This window comes from Neofelis nebulosa, chromosome 4 (genome assembly GCF_028018385.1).
Source record: "Neofelis nebulosa isolate mNeoNeb1 chromosome 4, mNeoNeb1.pri, whole genome shotgun sequence".
NCBI lineage: Eukaryota > Metazoa > Chordata > Mammalia > Carnivora > Felidae > Neofelis > Neofelis nebulosa.
In genome coordinates, this window is record NC_080785.1 from 167,294,506 (window position 1) to 167,320,258 (window position 25,753).

General features: G+C 63.3%; 1 protein-coding gene and 2 long non-coding RNA genes across 10 annotated transcripts in view; all 3 read left to right on the forward strand.

Annotated features, from left to right (window-relative positions):
• The window catches only part of PIP5K1C (phosphatidylinositol-4-phosphate 5-kinase type 1 gamma), a 49,541-nt gene continuing 23,788 nt past the window's right edge, over positions 1-25,753 (forward strand). For 2 of the 7 annotated variants that reach the window (XM_058728960.1, XM_058728965.1), the window contains exons 1-5: positions 2-192; positions 20,893-20,924; positions 22,364-22,456; positions 23,369-23,499; positions 24,295-24,412. In XM_058728960.1, coding sequence (XP_058584943.1) covers positions 99-192; positions 20,893-20,924; positions 22,364-22,456; positions 23,369-23,499; positions 24,295-24,412 — 468 coding nt within the window. In that variant the 5' untranslated portion in view covers positions 2-98. Of the gene's footprint in view, positions 193-19,616; positions 19,954-20,892; positions 20,925-22,363; positions 22,457-23,368; positions 23,500-24,294; positions 24,413-25,753 lie in introns of those variants that run through there. The other 5 variants (XM_058728963.1, XM_058728962.1, XM_058728961.1 and 2 more) reach the window with 4 other exon arrangements.
• On the forward strand, positions 5,023-7,905 carry LOC131511145 (uncharacterized). 2 transcript variants are annotated; one of them, XR_009261350.1, is made up of 3 exons: positions 5,023-6,739; positions 6,849-7,548; positions 7,721-7,905. It is a non-coding gene; the product is annotated as an uncharacterized LOC131511145 (long non-coding RNA). The 2 variants fall into 2 exon arrangements; XR_009261351.1 differs by having other exon boundaries at positions 6,849-7,229; positions 7,391-7,905.
• Positions 7,992-9,217, forward strand: LOC131511149 (uncharacterized). Its single transcript, XR_009261355.1, has 2 exons — positions 7,992-8,509; positions 8,923-9,217. It is a non-coding gene; the product is annotated as an uncharacterized LOC131511149 (long non-coding RNA).

Sequence of the window (25,753 nt, forward strand, 5' to 3'; positions counted from 1 at the left end):
CCGGCCCCCTCCCTCCGCCCTCCGGCCGGCGGCGGTTGTTGTTCGGCGGCGGCGGCCGCAGCTCGGGTGCAGCCGCCGGCCGGTCCGCGCGCGCGGCCATGGAGCTGGAGGTGCCGGACGAGGCGGAGAGCGCCGAGGCGGGGGCCGTGACCTCGGAGGCGTCCTGGGCCTCGGAGAGCGGGGCGGCGGCAGGTAACGGTCCCGGACCTCCGTCCTTCCTCGCTCCCCGAGTGGACCCGCCTGGCCTCCCCCCGCCGGGGCCCAGTGGACCCGCCCGAGCGCCGGAGGGGCGGCGGGACCCGCGGCGGCGAAGCCGGAACGTTCCACTCGGGGGCGCTCGCGGGGGGGGGGGGATGGGACGCGGGGCCCGGGGGAGGATGGAGCGCCCCGCCTGGGGGGCTCGGGGCGGCGCCGCCCTTCCCCGGGATGCCGGGGGGTGGGGGTGGGGGGACCGCGGGGGTGGGTGCGGGGCCCCGTTCTGGGAGGCCGTGGGGGCAGCAGCCCCCTCCGGAGGCGCGCGGGGAAGACGGGTCCTCCCGTCTGGAGGGGGGGGCGGTGAGACCACGCTGTGGGTGGGTGCGCCGCCCCCTGCCGGGGGGCGCCTGGGGACGGCATCCCACCCAGGCCTGTCGGCGTGTGGGATGGTGGAGTACCTCCGTGACGGTGAGGGGCCAGGTCTCCTAGGTGGGCATGGCAGGGAGGTGACACTGTCCCAGATGTGCCCCCTCCCCCTTCCTGGACACACTGTTGGGGGGGGGGGGCACCTTGCTGGCATCCGCTTGGGGGATCGCCCCTTCCTTCCACTGGCAGTCACCCCTATGGGCACGGCTTATCGGTGGTGAAGGGCAGGCGCTGCCCGCGTGGACGTGGGGGGTCTTCGAGGCCATCTGGGCCTGCTGACTATCTCATTTCTCTTCGTGGGAGTCACCAGCCCCGGTCTCCGGTGCAGTGGCCATTCATTGCCTTTCTGGGCCTCAGTTTACCTCCTTATCACAGGAGGGGGCTAAGGACGTGGCTTCTCAAAATGCCTTCAGTGCTGCGGCTCTGCAGGCAAGTGGGGGGGGGGGGGAGAAATAGCCCCCGCCCCAGCCTTCTACCTGGACGCTGGGGGGCGGCTCCTGGTGTGTAGGGCCCCTGCCTCCTCCCTCCGTCTTCAGAACAGCAGGTGGGGGGAGCCCGGTGGCCTGGTGCGGCCCATGGGCTCCCCCCACCTGCTGTTCCCTAACTGCTGCCCAGAGGAATGGCCCCCGCTCCTGCAAGGCTCCCTCTGGGTGGCATTCTCAAGCCTCCAGACAGAAGTTTCCGGATCCGCAGGATCCTCCTCAGGCAGCCCTCACCAGCAGAGGCCCTGCAGACACCCACATGGGCACCCGTCTTCCTTCTCCCCCAGGCCTCCTGAAGCTTCCTTGGCAGGCGGGGTCTGCTGTGTGCGGCGGGGGGTGGGGGGAGTCTGGAGAGAGAGCGCCAGGGCCAGTGAGCGTCCCCCTGGTTCTGGAAGCCCTTGGTGGAAGACCCGCTTCATCCGACCATCCTGTTGCCTCGCCCTTGGTCTGGGCGGGGACTGGTGCCCTGGCCTGGTTAGCCCTAGACGCGGTTCGGGGACCCAGCGCGCTCCGTTATCAAACCCCTGACCTCCGCTATCAGCCCTCTGGCCTGCGCTGGTCAGAGACAAAACAGCCCAAGACTCAGTGACCACAAGAAAGCCGCATAGCAGACGTTTATTTTATCAGGGGCTCCGTGAGCCACTGGGGGGCAGATAAAGCCCCAGGCCCCAGCGGTGGCTGGGTCTGAGCGTGGGGGCCAGGAAGATAAGGGGTCAGCCGTGACTGCCTGTCACCAAAATGCGCAGAAATCTGACTCCCCCAGCAAATCGTTTACTTCCCTCGCTTTAAAATTACAAGCTGCTCCTTCCCTTCCGGGCCCGTTTCTCCTGATGTGAGTCCTAAGTTTGGGCAGTTAAGTCTCCACAGGTTCCCTCCTGCTCAGGGATTAGAGAAGTCCCCAAGCGTCTTTGTGCCAAGATGGTTCCATACCACACCAGGGGTCGTCGCCTCGGCCCTATTGACGTTTGGGCCGGAGAATTCTGTTTTGGAGGCCCCGTCCTGGGCGCCGTGGGGTGTTGCGCAGGATCCCCGGCCCCGCCCATTCAGTGCCGGGATCTCGCGGGTTGTGACGACCCTAAGCGTCCACACACGGCTCCCGTGTCCCCTGGAGACACAGTCGCCCTGGACGAGAAACCACTGCACCACACCTGCTGTTCCGTAACGTGGTTTGCTGTTTATCCGCGGTACCGTGGGTTTCCCCCCATGTGGGTATCAACTTTTATTTCCTTCGGAAGGAGGGATCCCGTGCGTGGTTCAGGGGGCGCGCGCCCCAGACATACTGCCCGGCCTCCACCCGATTGCGGTGTGGCCTTGAATAACGAGTGCCTTGACTTCTCTGGGCCCCGGTGTCCCCGTCTGTAAAACGGGGTGATACCTACACCTACTTGGGGCTGGCTGTGAGCCTTACCGGAGTTAGCATGCGTCGGCACGTCGAGAGTGCCCGGTGACCGGCAGGGACAGCCCGTTTTAGGCACCAGCCCTTAACGAGTCCGCCCGCCCGCCTGCTGCTGAGGGCCATTCTGGCTGCCCCTGGCGTCCACCTTCTGCTGTGAGAAGCAGTGCCGTGGGGAACGTCTTTGAACGTGGCCCCTGACTGTGGCCCTCTGACTACCTCCTGGCGGTTGAAGTCCCTGTTCTGGAATGGCTGGGTCATGGCGAGCAGATTGAGAATTATTATCTGAAGCCTGTTGGCTTTCCAGAAAGGTCTGGCAGGGGCGGAGAGAGACTGTGGCCAGCGTTGCCAGCTCTGAATGTTAGCAGCCTCGGTGATGTGGGCCAATCTGATGGAGGGGAAATGGCATCTCGGGGTTAGAATCCGGTTACTGTACATGCCCCGCTCCTTGCTCCCAAGGCCTGGTCCAGAAAGGGCCCGATGGGGTTCTCCGCTGGTTTTGGGGGTTTGGATGCATTCACGGGGCCCGTGATCTGCCTGTGGGCTCTTGGCCCGTGCTGCGGTCTGCTGTTCCGAGCCACTTCCCTCCTATCCTTCCTGCTTGCGTGAGAGCACAGAACAGTTGGCTTCGTTCCCAGCACCCCCCCCCTCGCCAGCCCCCTCCCACATCTAATCTGGTGGCAGATTATGCTGGTTTTGTCCTCAAAATGGACCCAGAATCTGCCTACTTCTTCCTTCTCTGCCAGTCCTGGTCTGGCCCCATCATCCGTCACTGGCTTCGTCCCTCGTCTCTTCCCATGCACCCTACAGCTCATTCCAGAAGGCTCCTGTTAAAAACTGACTTAGGTCCTGCTCGCCTCTGCCCACAGCCCTTTAGGGCTCCCACCTCCCTAGGGGTAAAAGCCCAAGTCCTCCCTGAGGCCCCCAAGGCCCTGCACGACCTGCCCCATCCCCTCCCTCCCCTCCCCTCGTCTTCCCCTTGCCCACTCTGCTCCAGCCACCTGGGCCTGGTCCTTGCTGTTCCTCCTAGGCCTGGTCCTGCCCCTGCCCCAGGGCCTTTGCACACGTTGTGCCGTTTGTCCTTTATATCTGTGTCGTTTGCTTCCTTAGTTTTTTCAAGGTTTTGCTCAAATGTCTCCTCAGTGAAGCCTCCCCTGACGGAGGGAGGCCTGAAGGAGAGAGAGACGACGGCACACAGGGCCCACAGGGCTGGGCTGGGGCATTGTCGCCAGAGGCCTCCTCTGTGGTTGTGGGTGAGTGGTCCCTTATCCCCTTGTGGCGAGTCGGCTGGAATCTCCCAGTTGGAATTCTGCCCTGGACGCTTCCTGGCGATGTGACGCTTTCACCTCTGACGGTCTGGTCCCCTCCGTGGAAAGAGGCCTGGGAGCCAGACCCCTTGGTTCACATCCCAGCTGCATCCTTTACCAGCCAGGGACACTCGGCCTCCGCGTCTCCATCTGTGAGACGGGTGCGATGACTGTCCCTTTCTCCTAGGGCCGAATCAAGCGGATTGACTCCCTTAGAAGCCCTTAGAAGGGCACCAGGCGCGTGGGCAAGTCCATGTGGGCGCGGGGACTTTCCCTCCTCAGATGGATGCGTGGGTGGCAGAGGCCCCCGTGCTGCATGCCCCTCCCGCGCAGAACCCAGCGCGGGCGGTCGCTTACTTACTCCTTAGCCCTTGAACGATGCTTATTAAACATCGGCCAAGCACCTGCTGCGGGCTCTAGGTGCAGTGAGCCGGGGGCTCCCTCCCTGCTGTCGCGGGCTCTCAGATCGGCGGGGGTCAGGATGACGGCGGGCAAGCGAACCGAGAGGACCCGTCGTCAGCAGACTGCCTTCTGGGCCGAGTCCCACCCAGCACCGGTTTTGGCCGGGCGGGTTTTCTTCGCACGCAGCCGTGCCCGCCCACTCACACGCTGTCTGTGACGGCTTTTGTGCTACAGACCTTCTGGCCCGCAGGGTCAGAAATGCCCGCGGTCTTGCGCCTTGTGGAAAATGCTGCCATGCCCTGAATGAGTGCGTGCGGGTCCGTGGTGAGCCCGCGGAGGGGAAAGAAACCGGTGTCCGGCGTGGGGCAAGTTGCGGCCGGGGTGGGCGGGGAGGAGTGGCCTAAGTGAGAAAAGCAGCCACGGGAGAGGGGTTAGCGGGCAGAGGGACTGGCCTGTGCAAAGGCCCTGAGGTAGGAATGAGCTTGACTCATTTGAGCCACGGAAACAAAGTTCTTGTCGTGGGGGGGGCCGAAATGGGCCAGGCCAGTCACGTGGGGCCGTTGGGGGGCCCTGGCGCAGCACTCTGGCTAGTTGGTCGGGAAGGAGCCTCCCGGGACAGGTGCCAGATGAGTGGTGCCGAGTTGTGCTGGGAGCCTGGGTGGAGGCCATGGGGGGTGAGGGGGGTGAGGGAGCCGAAGAAGCCAGAAGGGATTCGTCTGTGCCCTGGAGCTGGTGCGGGGGGGTGGGGGGGTGGGGGGGCGGTGGGGAAGGCCTGAGAAGGAGCAGGTTCTGGCAGGGTCGTACTGATGGGGGTGGGGCAGGCAAGGCAGGTGGAGTCCCACGGACCCTGGGCGGGGAAGCCGGGGTCTTGGGCTGGGTCTCACGCTGCCTTGGCCGCAGACAGCTGTGCCTCTGAGCAAGTGAAGTCCCTGCCCCCCCAGCCCAGCTCCTCTCAAGATGAGGGCACTGGGGACAGGCGTCGGGAGAGGCCCGAGGCCCCCGGGGTGGTGCTCGTTGAACGACAGACAGCGACGCGACATCGGCATTTATCGCCGGGGAGGCCCAGGCTCCAGGGGGGTCTCGGGCTCCCAGGCCTTCCTGCTCGCGCTGCCTGCCGCTGCGACTGACACGTGTCACCACTCGTGACCGGGCAGGTTGAGACCCCCCTGGGGATTGCCTGCTGCCGCCAGCTGGCCAGCAGGGCCTGGAGCCGCGGACTGCCCACCGTGGGGATTACTGGCCTGGTGGATTAGCCACAGGGCCCTGCACCTGCTGCCCCACTGAGCCACGCTGGAGGGCTCGGGGTCCAGCCCAGGGCGCCCTGAGTGCTTGAGCCAGACTGAGTGAAGGCATTTTGGGGACCTAGCCTGTGACTTCGGTTGGAAAAAGGAACCCCCGGTGTTTTGTCACAACTGCTTTCTGTCTCGTACGTGTGCCACGCACACGTCTCTTGGCCTTTGTTCTGGATGCGTGGGGTTGCCGCTGAAGGTTTAAGGAGTGGGGTGCCGTTTGGGCATTTGTGTATGAAGGACGCTCTGGGGGTGCGCTTGGGCCAGACCGCTTTTCATCGCTCACCCCTTTTCCCACGTTGAAGAACGCACATCTTGGAACTCTCTCTGTTTTATGGGAACCACGGAGCTGTGTCTTTCCCGTATTCGATTGGGCTACCAGTCTTTTTCTTATTGATTTGTGGGAGCTCTTTATATATCGTGAAAGTTTTTTGCTGTTTTTTTTTTTTTAATGCGTGACACAGGCGTAAGTAGTCCTCCCCCATTTTCTCTTATGATGATAGTTGATATCGGGCGGGTATCTTGGTATTTATGTGGTCAAGTTTATCCATCTCTCCTTGACGGTTTCTCAGTTTGATGTCACGGATGGAAACGTGTTCTCCGTCCTGAGGTTCTAATTCTTCTAGTACTAAGGTAGTTTCACCTTTTTCTGAGCATTTAAAGTCCTGCTGTATTTGGGATGTGCCCCCGCGTAAGGTGTATGAGGATTTCATCGTTCCACGGTTTTCCAGGGGGCTCGGGGTTGCCCCAACGGTTTCTGGAAAATCTGCTTGCCTCACCGATTTGAGATGCCCCCTTTATTACATCCCAGATTCCTGCATGCGGCTGGTCTATTTCTGGACTTTCTATTCTGTCCCGCTCATCTGCCTGTCTTCTTGCAGCAGGCGAGCCTGTAACTACGAGTAATAACACGTTTCCTTCAAAAAGCAGCAGCCTGCCCTGTGGTCAGGAGACAGGGAGGACTTCTGTCTTGCCCTCTCTGTTTCTAGGAGGAGGTAACCAACCGTCAGTCATTCCAGGTGGTTTTCTGCATTCGCACGTCCCTTTAATTTTTTTTTTTTTTAACGTCGTATTTTGAAAACGTTCAAGCCTGCAGAAAAGTTGCAAGATACTGTGGCAACACCCCGAGGCTCTCAGCTGAGATTCGCTGCCGACACATCTCTCTGAATGGGTGTTAGCGCCTGTGTGCGATTTTGCGGGTCCTTTGAGAGTCAGTTGGAAGCCCCTTCGTCCTTAAGTACAGAGGTGGGTTCTCATTATTCACAGTTCTGTGGAGTTTGGGAATACTGAGGTGCGGCTCCTGGGAAACACGCAGGTCCCCGCGAGCCTCTGGTCCCGACGTTTTCATCACCAGATCACGTCCGTGTGCAACCTCGTGCTGTGTGTGCTTCTGCGTAAAGACCCTTGTCAGATACATACCGGTGCGTCGTTAGCAGCGACCTCGTGACGAGCAGCGCCAACTCCTGCCGGACGGGAGCGTGTCTAACGCACTTTCTAAGGCGCGTCACCGTCCTCTGGGCTCAGGAACACCCGACCACCGCAGCTCTGAGCCTGGGGGCCGCTGTGAACGGTGAAAACCACCAGCAAACGGCACAAAAACGTAAAACCCGCCTCTCGGTAGCCCACAGAAAGGGCCCCCGTCTACAGCACAAGAGGGGAGAGAGGGAGCAGACTATGCCCGGCTGGACGCGTGCACGGGAGGGGACAGTTTTCGGTGCCCCGCGTGCGTCTCCAGGTGACCGGGAAGGGCTCCCGAGTACCGATCGGGGGCTGCGGCAGCCGGGGGGTGGGTCTGCAGATGCGCAATCGGAATGGTGAGCAGCTCTGTACCCTGCGGACAGACTCCCCCTCCGCTAAGTGCAGAGATCAAGTTCAGGAAGTGTGACATCCGAGCAGAGTCCACAGTCAGGATCCACGCTGTGCCAGTGCGTCCAGAGTTGTCCTGGATGGCGATCTTTGATCCCTCACTAGGATCCGGGGTCACACTTGGAGACCTGGGAGCGGCTGGTCTCCCGGGCCCAACCCCAGCACCGGAACCTTCTGCCTGAGCAGCTGTGAGTGAGCCTCGCCCCCGCTCTCGGCTCCCTCGGGAAGCCCACCTGGTCCCCTCAGGCCTCCGGCCTGGACTTTGGTGGGAGGCCTGTGCCTGGCATGGCCGTGTGCGCAGCCGCGTTTCTGGCAAGAGTGGTGAAAGTTCTGGAACCTTCTTTCTCTTTCTTTTGAAAGCCGGAGCTTTGGAAAGCCGTCCGCCGGCCTAAGGCCTGCCGAGTTCTGGATTCATGGCCACCCTCCCCCCATCCTTTGCAAGGCTTCCTGTTTACCACTCCGGGAACATTCGCTTTGTGCAGTGAGATCGAGATCGGGTGGGGATGCAGGAGGGGGCAGAACGCGTGGGAGTGGGTGTCAGCCTGGGGGAGGAGGGGTCGGCCGGTGGTCCGGGCTCTGCCCCCCCCCCCCCCCCCCCCCGAGACCGTTCCCACCCCCGGCTCCATTCTCAGCTCCCCCAGGCGCACCTTCCCCTCCAGCCACCCCAGACCCTGGCTTTCTGTTCCCCCAGAGCATCCTGTCCTGTTCCCACAGGGCCTTGGCATGTGCTCTCTCCGCCTTAGGATGCCCTCACCCTTGGTTTCCCTCGCTGGGTCCTGTGTTCAGGGTCCGTCCGTGGGGCAGCGCGTGTCGGCGACTCGCTCCCGTTCGGGGCCGAGTGACGTTCCGTGAAATGGATGGCGATCATCTGTTGATGGACATCTGGGTTGTTCCCACTTTTGGTTACGGGAAGTGTCCATAACGTATGGATGACAGCCTCACTCTCCAGTCCCACCAGCTGTGTGTGAGGGTTCTGACTTCTCCATGTCCTGGACGTTACTTGTCACCGTGTGTCTGCTTGATTCTAGCCGTCCTCGTGGGCGTGAAGTGGTGTCTTGCTGGGGTTTTGATTTGTGTTTCCTGATGATCAGTGACGCGGAGCACGTGTTCCTGGGCTTGCTGGCCATCTGTACGTCCTCCTGCGGAGAAGTGCGTGTTGAGATCCTTTGCTCATTTTTCGTTTGGGTTCGTTTTATTGTTGAATTGTAAGTGCTCTTTATATATGCTAGATACAATTCCCTCATCAGACCTGTGATTGGCAGATACCTTCTCCCATTCTGTCGGTTGCCTCCCCGCTTTCTTGGTGGTGGCCTTTGAAGTGCAAACGTTATTTTTAAGTTTATTTTTTTAGTGATCTCTGTGCCCCACACGGGGCTCAAGCTCACAACCCCGAGATCCGGAGTCGCACACTGCGCTGACTTGAGCTGGCCGGGCGCCCTGCAGAGCAGACGTTTTCATTTTGAGGAAGTCCAGCTCATGTTTCCTTTGGTGGCTTGGACTAAAGCGGTCACGTCCAAGAAACCACGGCCTGACTCAACGCGATGATTTACTTTTCTTCCCAGAGCTTTCTGGTTCCATCCGCTCTGTGGGCTTAGATTTCTGCTGCGTCTCGTGTTCCGAGTGCATACGGTGTGAGGTAGGGCCCGACGTCCCTCCTCGTGTGTGGAAACCCAGTTGTCCCAGAGCCGCCGGCCGGGAATGTGCATGTTTAGTTCTGGATTCCCACCGATGTATCCTGGGCCATTCCGGGGCGTCCAGACGGGCGTCCCCGTCTATCTGCGCCCGGACCACATTGCCTTGATTACCGAGGCTTTGCAGCCCGTTTTGAAATGGGGAAACGTGAATCTTCCAACTCTGTTCTGCATTTTACGTTTTTTTAAACGTTTGTTTATTTTTGAGAGGGAGAGAGAGCGCGCGCGTGTGCGAGTGGGGGAGGGGCAGAGAGGGGGACAGAGGATCCGAAAGAGGCTCCGGGCTCTGTGCTGACAGCAGTGACCCCGATGTGGGGCTCAAACTCACAAACCAGGAGACCACGACCTGAGCCAAAGTCAGATGATGCTTCACCCGACCCACCCAGGCACCCCCCGCACTTTCCCGCATTTTCCATTTTAATGCATTAAGCTTGGTTTGGCTCTTACTTCCTGACGGTGTAACTCAGAGCCAGTGTGTTCTCTCACACGCTGTTCGATACCCCATTATACACGCGCTAGTCACCCAGCTCGTTATTGAGCGCTCACTGTATGCTGGGCTCAGAGGCAAGCCCATAGCTGGTGGAGCCCAGAAGGAGCCCAGGCAGAGGCCAGAACCAGGTGGGCGAGGCCTTTGCCCCGGTGACAGGAGCAGCGGGGGTGGCGTGGGTATTCGTTCAAGCCCCCAGATCAGCCTCCAGCCCTGGCCTGGCCTCCAGTCATAGCAGGGGCCAAGATGGATCCCAGGCTTGCCTCCAGGAAGCCGCCAGGCTGGGAAGGCCTGGAGACGGACCCTAAGGTTCACCAACCACGTGTGGGTCCCCAGGGTGACAGGAGCAGCAAGGTCCGTCACATCTCTGCACTCTCCTCTCCTTACTCTGTTCCAGCCACTTGGGCCTCTGTGCTGATTCCCCAACTCTGCAGGCACATCCCTGCCCCAGGGCCTTTGTACCCGCTCTTCCTTCGTCCTGGGAGGCCCTGCCCCCTCGAGCATGGCTGGCTCTTCCCGTCCCCTTCCCCCCGTGTGCCTGTGGCTCGGGCTGGAGCCCGGCCACCCGGAATCACGGGCATCTGTGCCCACTTTTTCCCGGGGAACCTCAGGCAGCTGGCCTGGCTTCTCGGGGCCCTGGCACCCACCTCACCGGGCTGTTGGGTGCATCGGGGGGGTGGTTCAGACCCAGCGGGCCTCAGCTCTTTGTTGCTGTGCCCACGTGCCTGCTGCTTTCTAGCCGGTCGCTGGGGCCACTGGAGTGTTGGAGTCGGTGGCTCAGTGGTTAGAGACACTGAGCAGGCCGTGCCCCGTGGCTCCTCCTCCAACACTTGCCTCCTGAGCCAAGCCCCTAGTGCCCTGGCCCCGGACCTTGTCGTGACTCCCGCGGTCACCACCGGGGAGAAGGGAGCGGGTCCCGGTGCTGGAGGCACTGCGAAGTGTGGGCACGTGCCTCCCTGGGCCGTAGCGGGTGCTGCCCTCACGGGGCTCCTGGCCTCGAAGGGAGCAGTCACTGGAGGGCCCACAGGTTAAATAGGAGGTTTAAAGTGACCAGGGGTAGGAGTTATGATGGAGGTGGAGAACGGGTCAGGGAGCCGGCTTCAGCCAGGTGTGCAGGAAGGTCTCGCTGAGGAGGAGACGATCCAGGCCTGAACGGTGAAATGGGGAAGAGTATCCTAGGGAGAGAAGCGAGTGCAAGGGCCCTGGGGCAGGACTGTGCCTGGTGCATGTGAGGAAAGGCAAGGAGGTCGCGTGGCAGGAGTGCAGGGAGTGAGGGGAGGCAAGGGGGAGGGGAGGGCAGGGAGGCCATCCGTCTAGACGCCCCCCACCCGCTGTCCTTCTCTGTACTCTCAGGGGCCACGTGGGAACCCCCAGTGTGTCACAGCTGTTGCTGTGAACACAGACCCCGAAATGTGGCGGCTTTAAACAACAGCGCACACTTACTACCTCCCGGTGTCTGTGGGTCAGGAGTCCGAGGGTGGCTGGGCGGGGCGGTTCTGGCACAGCGTCCCTGACGAGGTCGCAGTCGAGCCTCCTGCCCCATCCGAGGGCTCGAACGGGGCTGGAGGAGCCGGTCTCAAGCTGTTGTCGCAGGTGGCTGCCGGCAGACGGCCTCCGTTCCCAGGGCCACTTGTGTGTCCTCACCGCTCGGCGGCCGCTTCTCCCCGGCCGAGCGGCCCGAGAGCGAGCGAAGGCGGCTGCGTCTGACCTGGTCAGGGGTCGCGGGCCCGCACTCCGGCCGTACCCCGCCGGTCACGCCCACCGGCCACGGCAGAAGCTGTGGCTACCCGGGGACCAGGCCGGCCGGGGGCCATCCTGAAGGCAGGCCGCCCAGCGGGCAGCTCGCGTGGCTTCAGAGCCTCCCTCTGTCACCCGTAGAATGGGGCAGTCGTGGCCCTCACGGGCCTCACGCAGAGTGACCCTCGAGGTGCGGGAGGTCCCGTGGCAATCCCGGAGCCCGGCCGGGCGTCGGGGGCCTGGTGCCCACCTGGCTCGGCCTCCGGCCCCCTGGGATTCTGGACGCCCAGACCTGCCCTGTCGGGGAGGCTGGCCCCCACCGGGGAGGGAATTACTGGCATTCGCGAGAGTGCCCGGCCTGGCTTCCCACCGTCCGCCTGTCTCCTGGTCGGTGGGCACCTGCCACGAGTGACGGGAGCAAGAGGCCTCTAGCCTAGAGGCCAAGGGGGCCTCTGGCCGAGCAGCCCTGGGCTGCCTCAGTGGCTCTTGGTATTTTAGAATTCAAGTGCAGAATCTGCAGCCCAGCCCTGGCTTCCGGGGAGTAAAAATATATCTGGGAAGAAAACTGGGCCAAGAAACCTCACACGTTGGTCCTGAGACAGCGCGTGATCCTTCACTGGGCACCTGCTGGTGGGTGGGGGGAGGTGGGGGGAGGCTCTCTCCGCGGCTGTGCTCCTGCCCTTCCGTCTGCGGATCTCGCCCATCGGCTGGCCCTTCCCGAGTGGAGGTCTGTGGTTGAGGGTCCAGCATCGGTCTCCCGGTGTCCCCTCGAGGAGCCCCGATCCCCCACACCTCGGCAGGGTGCCGCTGGCTCCGGGGTGGGGACCCAGGCCTCGGCAGGTGACCTGCAGGACAGTCAGGCGCCTACTTGGGGGTGGGTGGGGGCCCGCAGGGAGGGCAGCAGCACTGGCCGGTGGGGAGACCGAGTCCTCAGGGCCCCCAGGTGCCGCCAGACTTGAAGGTCATCTTCAGTTATGTCGGGGCTCGGCAGGCTCCTCCCGCGAAGGGCCGGGTGGTCTCTCTCGTAAGGGGTCGATTCTGCCGCGGGAGCACAAAAGCCACGGCAGAGATTTGTAAATGAGTGGGTGTGGCTTTGTGCCAATAAAACTTTACTTACAAAGCAGACGGTAGGCGGGTCTGGTCTGCAGGGCACAGTTGACTGGCCCCTGAGTTGTGTTAACAAATAATCCCTCTCCACACACTGTGTGAGTTAGGCTTCTGCCTCAACACAAAACATCCTAACACCACTTCCTTGAGCCTCAGTTTCCCCCTCTGAAGAAGAGAGACGAGAGGCATAGGATAGGCCAGCGGGGAAGCCCCATGGGCCCGTGGCCTTGCCGGGCCTTCCGCCCTGCAGCAGATGTCCAGCTCAGGGAACCTGTGAGAGCCACATTCCCCTCTCTCTTCCCCCGGGGCTCCAGCCGGTGCTTGCTCTCAGCCTCCTCCATGCAGCCCTCCAGGGTTTCTCAGCTGATGCCCCGTGCCTGGGAGCTGGTGGGGGGGGGGGGGAGTCACGGAGGGACACAGGGAGAAGTGGCCTGCCCTGCGGGGCTCTGGGAGGAGCCAGGAGACCCCTGAAGGCGGCGCTGTGGCGTGGGTTTCCGTGGGTTTCCGTGGGTTTCCGAGGGAGAGGCTGCCAGGAGAGGCCACACCCACAACCACTAGGCCCCGGGACAGGCTCCGGGGAGGGGAGGGGAGGGGAGGGCGGTCGCGGAGCAGAGGGGAGGTGGGAGGTGGCCCAGGGCCCAGGGCCTGAAGGAGCCCGAACGGTGGAGGACCAGACAGCAGCCCACAGGCTGGGCAGTGGGCGCGGGCAGGCGACTGTGGGGGCGCCGGGTCTGGGGATGGCGAGCCCGGGGCCCCAGTGTCCGAATCCGTGGAAGACGAGCTGTCGCCCTCTGCGCCTCTGATGGTGTGGGCGACCTCGGGCAGTGTCCCCCGAGGGCCGGGGACCAGACAGAAGCTGGTGCTGGTGGAGAGAGCCCCTGGCCGGGAGCGCCCGCGCCTAGGGCAGAGCGGGAGCTGGCAGCAAGCGGGCGTTGTCGTGTGGAGCTCTGCTTCCGGGCCGGGCGGGGGCTCTGCCCTTGGGCCCAGGGGCCGGCGTGGCGGTGGGGCTCACACAGGTGACCGGACGGCTGCGGGACACCGGGCCGGGTGCGTGGGAGCAGCGTTCGGCTTCAGGAGCAGCCGCTCTGCGCGCGGGGTCAGGGAAAGCCACCCAAGGGGAGGAAGCTTCTGGTTGCCGCGAGGGCGGGCCGGCTTGGGCTGCCTTGAGCAGACCCGACCGCCAGCCCTTGCGGCCAGAGCGCGTCTGCAGAGACTCGGGAGCCCCTGCCGCTGAGCTACCTTGAACTTGCCTCTGAGACCTCTGGGCCTCAGTCTCCCCGGCTGTAAAGTGGGTCGTCTCCCGGGAGTGTTAGGGGGTGGGGGGTGCGGCTTTTGGGGCGCCAGCCCAGCGCTGGGGCGTTGCAAGCAAAAGAAGTAGACAGGAGAGTGTGGTTAAGCTATTTTTATCAGGAAATATTTTGTTATTTTTTAATGTTCATTTTTACACATGAAAAATAAAGAGAGAGCAGCAGGGGGGCGGCAGAGAGAGGGGAGAGAGGATCCCGTGCAGGCTGTGCGCTGTCAGCACAGAGCCCTACCCGGGATTTGATCCCACGAACCGGGAGATCATGACCTGCGCCGGAACCGAGAGCGGGACCCTCGGCCGAGGCTGAGCCGCCCAGGCGCCCGGTGCGTTGGTGTCTTTTCTGGGCGCCTCGGATCTTTTGTCACTAAGGAACACTCCCAGAGTTTGGAACGCGCGAGCGAGCGAGCGAGTGGTGGACAGAATGCTCTTCGGGAAGCTGGGAATCAGGACAATCGGTAATTCCTTACCTGCCACCATGCACCCTTCCGGGTGGTTCGGGGTGGTAAATGCAAAATCGTGAGAGGAAAAAACTATCCGCGAGGCAGAAAGGGGCTTTCTTAGTCCCGAAGCCTTCGTTTGAGACTTGCCCCCTAGTTTGAAGTTTCAGCCTTTGCCTGAGTCCTGCCCCTGCTGAGGCCCCGATGGTTCCTGGCGCGATGGGGACTTTTGTCCCCCTGGCTGTCGGCTGTCGGGGTGAGAGCCGGGATGAGCTTCCCACGTGCCGGGACTGGACGCAGCACTGGCAAGCCCGCTGTGGCCTCTGGTCTACTGGGAAGGAACAGGTCCCTTCAGTGACGTGTGGCCCGAAATCAGTGAGCCGGGGGCGTGGTAGAGGGTGGGCAGGGGTGGGGTGGGAAGGGACTGCTCTAGGTGGGGCGTCAGGGGAGGCCGAGACCATCTGAGTGCCGGCAGCGTGAAGGTGCAGGGAGGGAGCCTTCAAGGCCGCGGGCTAAGGCCCCGAGGTGGGACCGTGCCGGCCGCAAAGGTGTGTTGAGCGAGTGCCTGTGAAACCGCAGCCTCCGTAGTGTCACCTGTGTGACCACGCCCACTCCTGGGGCCGATCCCCCCCAAACGCGAGCTTCTCCAAAGCCTGAAAACACCCGGCAGCACAGGGCCAGGTTGACCTTTGACCCGCATTCAGAAAATTGTCAACTGAGGGGCGCCTGGGTGGGGGGGGGGCTCAGCATGTGGAGGGTCAGACCTTTGGTTTCGTTGGGGCCCCACGTCAGGCTCTGCGCTGACAGAGTGGAGCCTGCTTGGGATTCCCCCTCGCTCCCTCCCTCCCTCCCTCCGCCCCTCCCCACCTCTCTCAAAATAAACAGACGTTAAAAAGCAAAATTTTCAACCGTACTGAAAAGTTGAAAGCAGCGGACAGTGCTTGGATCCCCCCCCTTGACCTTCTGCTGCGTTTAGTTCACATACTCCCCGCCCCCCCCCCCCCCCCCCCCCCGCCATGCCCCCGTCCACCCCTTCCCCACGTCCCCTCCCTGCTCGGGGTTTGTAGCACCCCTGGAGGACGGGGGTCTTCCCCGCGTCTGCTGATTGGAAAGGGCCAGCTACCGAAGAGGTAAAAACTCACCCAGGCGTGGAACCAGGCGAGGCAGGCGTATGAGGAGCAGGGGGTGGGCGCAGAGGGCAGAGACCCCCAGACGCCAGTTCTCCTCGGCTGGGAGCACTGTGACCTTGGGTAGCTGCCGGCCGCCTGCTCTGCTGTGTTTAGTTCTTCTCTTAAAAATTTTTTTTTTCATGTTTGTTTATTTATTTTGAGAGCGGGAGTGAGTGTACGAGCCAGGGAGGGGCAGAGGGAGAGGGAGAGAGAGAGAAATCCCCGCCCCACGTGGGGCTCGAACCCGCAGACCCGCGAGATCATGACCTGAGCCAAAACCAAGAGTCGGCCGTGGGGCCCCCGGGGGGCTCAGTCGGTTGAGCGGCCGACTTTGGCTCAGGCCATGGCCTTGCAGTTCACGAGTTCGAGCCCCGCGTCGGGGCTCTGTGCCGACAGCTCGGAGCCTGGAGCCTTCTTCGGATTCTGTGTCTCCCTCGCTCTCTCTCTCTGCCCCTCCCCTGCTCACGCTGTCTCTGTCTGTCTCTCAAAAATAAATAAATGTTAAAAAAAAAAAAAAAAAAAGCTGCTCAGCTGGCTGAGCGGCCCAGGCGCCCCTGCTGCATTTACTTCTTGGGTTTTCTGAAATCTTTTCTCTCCAACCTCCGTTCCTTTTCTTTTTTCTTGTCTTGCTGCACCGGCCAGCGTCCCCACCGCCGTGGTGGCTCTCGGCTCGTACCGTGGTCCCTGCTTCAGTCAGCTGTCGCTGTGTAACAGGCCGCCCGGAGCTTCGAGCCTGAGCGAACAAGTGCGTGTGTGCTCGCGGCTCTGGGGTCTCGCCCGGGGTCGGCGGGCACCTGCACCCTGGTCCCGCACCTCGGCTGGGGGCCGCCTACCTCCCCGGTGCGGTCTCCAGTGTGGCGGGGACTCCCGCCGGGACCTCGGGGCTCGGGGTTCCCAGAGGGCAGAACCAGAAGCTTCCACCCTTCCCCACGCCATAGGGTTTCTCCCTTGCACCGCACCACTCGGAGCATCACGTGGCTGCAAAGAGCCGGCCCTCTCCGCTCAGCCGCGGCCCTTTCGGTTTGGAGAGAGGACTCTCAAGTGTGGCTCGGCCGGCGGGGGGGGCTGAGGGTTGGGATTGCCACCCCCCCTGCAGAGGTTCCCAGCGTCCCCGCAGGCTGCCCGCAGGGCCCTGCTGCTGAGGCGGCCGCACAGCGGGAGGCCCAGGGCCACCGAGTCGCTCCGGCCGATCAGGGAAGTGTGTGAGGCTGGGCCTCAGCCCCACTTCCTGGCTTCTCGGGGCTGCTGGCCCCGCTGCCTTGTCCTCGCGCCTTCCCGTTCGCCCTGAGTCACGGGGAGCCGGCACCCGGCCTGGGCACATGCAGCCCTGATCTGGGAAGCGGCCCCGCCCTGGAGGCCTCGTGTCCCCCTGCTGCCCTCTCCAGCGCTGACTCCACACGCAGCTCTGACGGTGTCCGTCAGGGGGTGACTGAGCAGACCTGGTCTCTCTGTAGTGGGGGAGACATAACACATGAGCCCCAGGAGCTGCTGGGTGCCTGGAAGACCAAGAAAGCCACGGAGATGAGGAGAGTGACCTCAGAGGGACTGTTTTCGGCAAGGTGGTTGGGGGACACTTCAGAGGGGGTGACGTTTGAGCCAGGTCTCAGATGAAACAAGGGAGCAAACCCAGCAAGGGTCTTGGGAACGGTGTTTCAGGTGAGGGGGGGAGCCCAACCGGTGCAAAGGCCCTGGGGCAGGACCTGCCTGTCATGATGGAGAAAGGGCGAGGAGGCCCATGTGGCTGGAGCAGAGTGAGGGGGAGAGAGGGAGAGGCGGAGGGCCGAGGGAGGGAGGACCGGGGAGGGGGGGAGGGCACCTTCGTGCAGGGCCTTGGGGACCCAGGGGAGGACTTGGACTTTTCCCCCAGGGAGGTAGGAGTCCTGGAGGGCTGTGGGCACGGGAGGGCGGGACCTGACTCAGGTGCTCACGGGCGCCCTCTGGTGGCCTCCGTGGGGAGACTGGGCTGTGTGGAGGACAGACGGGGGACCAGGGTGGAGGGGCTGCGGCGGTCCTGGAGCTGTGGGCCAGGGACAGTGGGCAGATTTGGGTGGATTTTAAAGGCACAGGTGGGTGATTGTGCTGAAAGACAGACGGCGAGGCTCCTCCCTGGGTCTTGGGGGCCCACAGTCCTTCCCGAGCTTTTCGTTTCCACGTCCAACAGACGTGGAGACGAGGCTCCCCCGAAGCTGAGACGCGGGCAGAGGGGAGAGGAGAGGGTGTCTGTCCACCCGTCATGGGTCAGTCAACGCACAGGCCCAGCCCTGAAGGAGGACGCCTCCAGCCCCCATGAAGAGGACATACATTGATGTCATTGTTGCCTGGAGGGAAAGGACAGGGTGTGCAGGATGGGGCGGTGGTAACTGGGGTGGGGGTAGGGGGACCATCCAGGGCAAGGGCCCTGAGGCCAGCCCGTGGAGCAGGGAACAGCTGATAGGAGGTGGGTCCTGCAGGCCGGGAGGAGGGGCTCTGCCTGGGCTTTGGCCTGCTTTAGGGGCTGAGAAGCAGGCTCAGAGGGAAGCCCCTGAGGGCGTGAGGAGCTCACCTCCTCCCTCCGGAGCCCCGGGGTGGCTGTGAGGTCACCTGCACTGAAGCGATCCGTGCGGCCTGTGGCAGGGTCCTGTGGTAGGGCTGGGCGGCGGGCTGGGGAGAGGGGGCCCAGCTCTGGAGCCCTAGCTTCGGGCACCCACGGAGGCTCAGCGAGACCACAGGAAAGGTGCTCAGAGAGGTGGAGGGGCTCGCCTGAGGCCACACAGCGGTGGGCCGCAGGAGAGCCCAGCCTCAGCCCTGCGCGCGTCCCCTGCCCCCTCCCCCCTGCCCAGAGGCTGGCACGGCTGTGTCCCGGGGGCAGGCGTGCTCTCCCCCTCCCCAGGCTATTTTTAAAACTTAATTTCCTCAAAAATTGGGTGGCTCGTTCAGAAGAGAGTGGGTCACGTCTTGGGCTGGGAGGAGCGACATCGTGGTGTGGCCTCTGCCGTCCCAGCCGGCCTGGCTGGTGGTGGCAGCACAGGGCAGGGCCGTGACCTCCAGCAGTGGACTCGCTGTGAGCAGGAAGGGAAGGCCCTCTAGGGCCGGGGGGCCACGGTTTTTGAGGGTTTTGAGCAGCAGGGGGTGGGGGGGGTCCTCACAGGCACGGTGCTGTGGTGGGGGGTGGAGCAGACGGACCACGGCGGGGCTTCCTGCGGGAGGAGGCGGGTGTGGACGTGGCTGGGCAGGAGGGCGTGCAGGGCTGTGAGCGGCCAGGCCGGCCCCCGACCCGCTGAGGAGCCTGAGGAGCGAGCCGGGAGGACTCGGGAGCAGGCGGCGTCATGGGGGGCGGGGGTGGAGGCCGGGACCTCGGTGTTGGGCCTGCTCGGCCTGGGAGCTGCAGAGGGCGAAGTCCAGAATGTTCTGTCCTGGTCCACCGCCAGCTTCTTGCCTTCTCTCCTCTTCCTCCCCCCACAGCCCACACATAACACCATGAATTGTTCTGTTGGGCAGCCAGCAGAAATATCACGTCAGCTTTCTAGCACCTTCTGCGACCCGCTTGCCTCTAGCTGAGCCTCGGGATGGGCCCACGTTCGTGCCCGGGGCCTGGGCACCCAGGTTGGAAGGTCTGTGGGTGGGCACCTGGGGCCTCGGGCAGGTGAGCCAGCCTCCGTGTGTCGGCTTTGACCTCCTGGCTGGGGTGTTCTCTGCCGTGCCCATGGCATCGGCCGGTTGCCCACCCAGCCTCAGTTTCCCTGCCTGGACCATCTCCGACACCTGGCTGACTGACGCACGGGGCAGTGGTGGCACTGGGGTGGTGCTGGTGGCTGAAAGAGGACACTGGGCACCCACCCCGCCCGCCCAGGCCTGCCCCACATTCAGTGTTTCCTTTTCTCAATAAGTGTAATTCATAGCATAAAATTCACGCTTTGAAGAACACGGTTTAGTTTTTCGTGTATTCCCAATGTCGTGCCACTGTCACCACTGATTCTAGAACATTCTTATCCTGCTAAAGGCAACCCCATTCCCTTTGACAGTCACTCCCCAGTCCGCAGCCTTGTCCGCTCTTCGGGACTGGAACCCCGTCTCAGCCCCACCACATCCACGGTCCTGTCTCTAGCCCGACCTCCCCTGAGCTCCAGACTCGGGGTCCGGCTGATCCTGGAGTCTCTGTGCCGGAGGCTCCGGGCGTCTCACACTCAGCTTGGCCACGCTGCCCCCGACTGTCCCCACACCTGCTCCTGCCTTGTCCCTCATGTTGGCCGAGGCTGCTCATTCCTTCCGTTAATGGCTTTAGTCATAGTCCTTAGTCATTCTGGATTCCCTGCTTTTCGCTTTGCCTCCAGTGAGGGTAGCCTGTCTGTCCCAACTTGAGACCTGTCCAGAATCTGCCCACCTCCCCTCTGCCTCCCCGACCCGGTCCAGCCCATCCACTCCTGAAGGACCAGCTCAGTTCCCCCCGACCCCATCCCCCAGTCCGTCCTCCCCGTAGTGGCCGCCAGAGGGCGCCCACGAGCACCCAAGTCGGATCCCCTCCCTCTGCCCACGGCCCTCCAGGGCTCCCACCTTCCTGTGGGGAAAAGCGCAAGTCCTCCCTTGCTGGCCTGACTCCTCACGCATCACCCAAGCCAAGGCCCTCCACTATCCTGGTCACCACTTGCCTTCCCACCAGCCTGACACGTAGACACCCAGCACGTGAGTTTCTGTTGCGGTAAACAAATCACACGGCCTGATCTAAAACCACACTCTGGAGGTCATGAGTCTAAGATGGGTGTCACGGGGACCAAGCCCAGGCATGGGCAGGGCCGGTTCCCCCCAAAGCCCCAGGGAGACCCCTATCCTGCCTTTTCCGCCTTCCGGAGGTGCCACATCCTGGCCCGCGGCCCCCTCCCCCCCCCACCCCCAGCCAGCAGCATGGGGTCTGCCCGTCTCTCTGCCTCGCTCTCATGAGGATCTCGTGGGGACGCTGGGCCCAGGGACCCCGGGTCTCCCCGACCTCAGACCTCACCAGCCTTGGCTTCCTCCCACCTGCAAAGCCCGCCTCATCTGCAGGAGGCAAGGGTATGTCTGCGGTCCACACTCGTTTGAACAGATAATCCTCAGCAGAAGCCTGCTTTGCAGGTGAGGACACCAGGGCTCAGAGAGGTCAGTGGTTGGCCTCCCCACAGGGAGCCAGGATTGGAGGGCAGGGTGCTAGGGACAAAAACTGCCTGCTCCCTCACCGTGAGCCTCTCTCCACGGTGAGCACCTCTTTCCCGGGGACAGTGTGAACAGGGGCCAGGGAGCCGTCACTCCAGCCCTGGCCGCCTGGCCCCTTCCCACCGACCCAGCCGGTCACGTGATTTCTCTGTGGCCCGAGGACGTTGGATCTGGTTGAGCCCTGCTTCCGCCGGCAGGGGAAGGCCACAGTTGTCAGTTTGGCAGCCCTTTGCTGCCAGGGACTTAACGTCTTTGGGGTCAGTGGTGGGTTGGCGTCCGCACCCGTTTCCCAGCCAGGGTACTCTCCCTCCGTAGGGGTGCAGGGAGCGGAGTGAGGTCGGAGACACCTGTGTGCGGGGAAGGCAGGGTGGTGACACGGTGGGGTGGAGGGCCGCCCCCGTCTCCGGGCTGAAGCCTCTCTCTTCTCTCCTGCAGGCTTGGCCCAGAAGAAGATGGCCCCGTCGGAGGTGAGTGTCCTGTGCCCTTCCTGACCCACTTCTCCGAAGACCGACCAGCCCCGGGGCCTGCTGTGCGGCCTGGGGCAGCTGGCTGCACCTCCCCGGGCCCCACGCTCTGGCAGGTGGCAGGCAGTGAGAGTCCCTCGGTCCTGCCGGCATCTTGACTTTCAGGGAGGGGAGCCGCTGGGGAAGGAAGAGCGAGGACCCGGCCTGGACAGTGAGGGACAGAGGGACGGAGACTGAGGGTCCAGAGGGGTGGGAGGCGAGCCGGGCAAGGGCGGGTCCCTGAGGAGCTCCCAGGAGGAGGGGGGTCCAGTCAGATGCGGCACCGCTGGTGTAGCATCCGTTGTCCCCACACGCCCGCCCACGTCTTCCGTCTTCCGTCTTCCGTTCGGGATCCAGAGAGAGCTCCTGCTCCTGCCGGGGCGGCTGCTCGGCGCCCGCGCCTTGCACCGTGGGGGGTCAGCACTGTCCCTGGTCCTGAAAGCGGCCTGTGGGAGCGAGTCTGTGAGCCCCGCATTCCAGCAGCAGCCCAGGCGTGGCGTCCCTGTACCGGCGCTAGCTTCCTGGCCCCAGGCACCTGTGTCCCCCCGGTTGCCACCCGTCACGTGGGGCCCTTGTCAGGAGGGCTCTCCTGGAGGCTGTCTGGCCACAGGGCAGTGGGGAGTCAGCGAGGGGTGCCGAGCAGGGGCCGTGCCACCGATCTCTGGGGAGAGCCCGCCCCCTGGTGGCCAGTATGCGGAACACGCCGGGGCCTGCTGAGGAGCGAGGGCAGCTGGGGGGCTGCCTGAACCCCCGTGGGGCAGTGGGGGCTGGGCTGATGTGAGTGCCCCCAGCTGGAGGCCAGAGGCTTTCACGGGCTGTTTGGGTGGTGCAGGTACACAGTAGATGTTTCTTAAATGTCCGTGACCGGACGGCCCCCACCGCCCCTCCACCATTCTCCCCTGCGGGGCCGCACATCAGTGCTGGTGGCTGTCCCCACACAGGTCCCGGGCCAGTGGGACCTCGCCCTGTTTCATGGTCATTCCAGCCCAGATGTCTCGGCCCTAAGGGACGCTGTGTGATGTCTGGAGACATCTGTGGCTGTCAGGACGCAGTCAGGATGCTCACTGCTCACAGTGCATGGGACGCCCCACAGGGGACAACCCAAGCCCTCCCCCCGCCCCCGTCAGCAGGGCCACGGAGTCCCTGAGGTTAGGGTTCTGCTCCTGAGGAACCGGAAGTCCGGTCTGGGCCCGGGCCCCTCTGGATGTGCAGAGATGGACCGTGTGGCCCCAGTGGGTGACGGGGCACCTGCTCTGCCCTGGAGCCCGCCCACACCAGACTCTGCCCCATGTGGCTTGCCAGCCAGTGACTCAGCCCTGACTCTGGTCAGGATTTCCAGAACACTCCGGCCCCAGCGGCGCCTCCTGGCTGATGTTTAATGCTTCCTGCTTCCTCCTCTCCAGGCCCCGTCGATGACTGGACAGCTGGGCCCCGGCCACGGGAAGAAGTTGGGTCATCGGGGCGTGGACGCATCTGGTGAAACGACCTACAAGAAGGTTCCTCCTCTGCCCTCGGCTGGTTGGGGTGGGGCAAAGTGGAGAAGGGCTTCCAGCCATCCGGGGCCCCCACACAGGGCCGGGCGGGCTCTGTGCCCACGTGTGGCTGCGGGCAGATCCCCTCGGTGCGGGCCCCTCCGTCCCAGCGAGGTCCTTGCCTGCTGTCGCCATCACAAGCATCGGGCAATGTGCCCACAGCTGCACCACCACCCGCCCGGGTACAGGAGCCGCCTGCGACCCTGGGCGAGTCCCCAGCCGCTCTGGCCCTGCTGGCTCATCCGGAAAAGGGGAAATGCGGTTCTCCTTCCTTCCCTTGGAAAGCGGGGCTGAGCTGTCACCCCCACCCCCTCCTCCTCAAGTGTGGGTGGCCTCCAGCCCAGGCAGCCTGGGCGACGTAATGCGGGGCGGCCCCGACATGCCCCACCGTGGCTGGGGAAACCGAGGCACGGAGCGGCGGGGCCGCTCACGCAGCGTGACCGTGCACGTCACTGGGAGAGTAGGTAGCAGGAACCCGGGTTCACGGAGATGAAGTTTGGATGATGTCACTCTGTAAATGCAAATTTCCAAAAAGGAAATCCTGGCAGTAGATAGAACCCTGCCGAATCGGGACAGTTTTGAGAACTTGGAACCTTCTAGAACCTGGATGGAAAACAGGCCTCAGGGCTGCATGAGGTGATATTGGAGTCCCAGCCAGGCCACCTCGCCGTGGGGTTGTGTGAGCTGCACGACAGCCCAGAGGCCAGCGGGTCTGGGACAAGTAGTGGGCAGGTACCCCGGGGCCCCTTGCGTGATGGGTGCCAGGGTCAAGCTGCGAGCTGGACATCTGGCTCGTCCTGCTGCCCCGAGGGGCTTCTCGTTTTGCCTCCCCGCCCTGGCGGCCGAGGGTCTTGATCCAGCTGGGTTTCCCCACAGACCACGTCCTCCACCCTGAAGGGGGCCATCCAGCTGGGCATCGGCTACACCGTGGGCAACCTGAGCTCCAAGCCAGAGCGTGACGTGCTCATGCAGGACTTCTATGTCGTGGAGAGCATCTTCTTCCCCAGGTGGGCCCGGGCCCCGCGCCGTGGAGACTGGCCCCGATGCCCGTAGCAGCTCACCCAGCACACAGACACTGTTGGGATGCAAACGGCCTTGCTGTTCTCTGAGCTCCCTTCTCTGCTGGAAACAGCACGGGCCTCTCCTGGCACCTTCTTGGCTTGCAGGCCTGACCCTGTACCGGTCGTGATGTTAGTTTGCTGCCGAATCAGAGGGCTGCAGTACAACAGTGATTTTAAGAAACAGGAGAAGAAAACATAAAGTTCACTTTTCTCTCCCGTGGAAAATACTGACAGGCAATCCAGGGCCATCAGGCAGCTCCCCGGTGTTGGGGTCCCGTGTTTTTCCAGCCGTTCCGCCGTCCTTGTGTGCAGCTTTTGCAGCCAGGGGTTTCAGGTAGCTGCCCGAGATCCTGCCATCACGTCTGCATTCCAGTAGCAGAAGGGAGAGAGCACATGCCCCTCCCCAGGCAGGGCAGCACCAAGAAATGATGGTTTCTGCTCCGCTCATAGCCCATTGGCCGATCACGGTCACATGACCAGAGCTAGCTGCAGGAGAGGCTGGGCAGTGGGCTTCCTCCGGGCGGCCATGTGCCCAGCCAGCACTGGGAATGGATTTGGGGACATAGCCCTCTGTCCCCTGGGGAGTCCCATGCCACCGCCTGAGTTGGCCGTCTGGAGAAGGCCTTGGAGCTCAGCGGCCAGGGCGCCGCCCAGGCCTGGGACGTCCGCGCCACCGGGGAGTCGGGGAGGCACCCACGAGGCCGCCGTCCCTCACAGGCCCCCTCCCTCCTTGCTCCACAGCGAAGGCAGCAACCTCACCCCCGCCCACCACTTCCAGGACTTCAGGTTCAAGACGTACGCGCCTGTCGCCTTCCGCTACTTCCGGGAGCTCTTCGGGATCCGACCGGACGATTACTTGGTAAGAGCGTCAGTCGGCGGCGGCGGCTGCGTAACAGGCTGTGCCAGACCGGCGGCCCACAGCGCCACCTGTCTGTCCCTTGTGGTTGCTGTGGGTCAGGGCTTCGGGTGCAACTCAGCCAGCTTCTTTGCTCAGGGTTGCGCTGGAGGGTGGGCTGGGGCTAGAGCCTCGTGGGGCACCGGACTGGGGGAGGGTCTGCTTCCAGCGCCACGGTGACATCGGCGGGACCCCCTCCTCGCCCACCGGCCGGGGCTTCCGTGCCATCCCTGTGGGCCCCTCGGTCAGAGCGTGAGCGACAGGAGTGTCCTGCCCCCCCTGCCGCGTCTGTGGGCTAGAGGCGCGTCACAGGTCACGCCTCCCTTCGGGAGGAGGTGGGTCGTGGGGACCAGTTCAGAGCGTCCCCTTAGTCTCTATCAAATTAGAATAATCTTGGAGCGTCTGGGGGTTCAGTTGGTTAAGCGTCGACTCTTGATCTCGGCTCAGGTCACGATCTCATGGTTCATGGGTTCCAGCCCCATGTCGGGCTCCATGCTTAAGCGCACTGAACCTGCTTGGGATCCTCTCTCTCTCCCTCTCTCTCTGCTCTTCCGCTGCTCTCTGTCTCTGTCTCTCAAAACAAATGAATGAACATTTAGAAAAATCAGAACCTAGGCCCTACCCTTTGATCTCACAGTGAACGATCAGGACGCTTGAAAGTTACATCTCGCCTGCACACGGGGCTCGTCACCTGGGTGGGTCAGTCCGCACTTGGGGAAGGTCTGGCGGGTCTGTTTCGAGTTTGCCCGGTCACCGCTTTGCGACTTTGTGTTCGGGAAGCCTTACTCCCTGGGCAAGAGCGTGTCCGTGACCGTTGGATATACTCTGTGTGATCCTTCCACCGTCCGCTGTCTCTGGGGCTCGGCCTGTGGGCCTGCTGGCTCTCACCTGCGGTGACTCGTCTCCCTGCGTGTCGGGAGGTACTTGGCCTCACTCTCCCCTGGGCTCTTAGTCTGCGGGAAAGCTGTGCCCTCAGCCGCGGCCGTGTCCCTGCAGAGAGAGCAGCATTTGCTCCGGCCGTGGGCACGTCCGGGCGCCCAGAAGTCACGGTGCCCCTTGCCAGGGCCAAGGCCTGGTCCTCTGACCACAGCATCCGTGTCGTGTTCCCCCTCCGGCCTCCACCGCAGCCCCTAACGACGTTCCCTTTGGTCCCGCAGCCTCCTCGGAGTGAAGCCAGCCTGGTGGTTCGGTAGTAGAGGTGACCTGGGTGACCTCGGTTTTAGGCCTCGGGAGGGAAAGGGGACACCTGTGGCGCTCGCCGTGGCAGTGGTGATGCGGCCTCAGTGTGTGCTGGTGGGGAGCGGA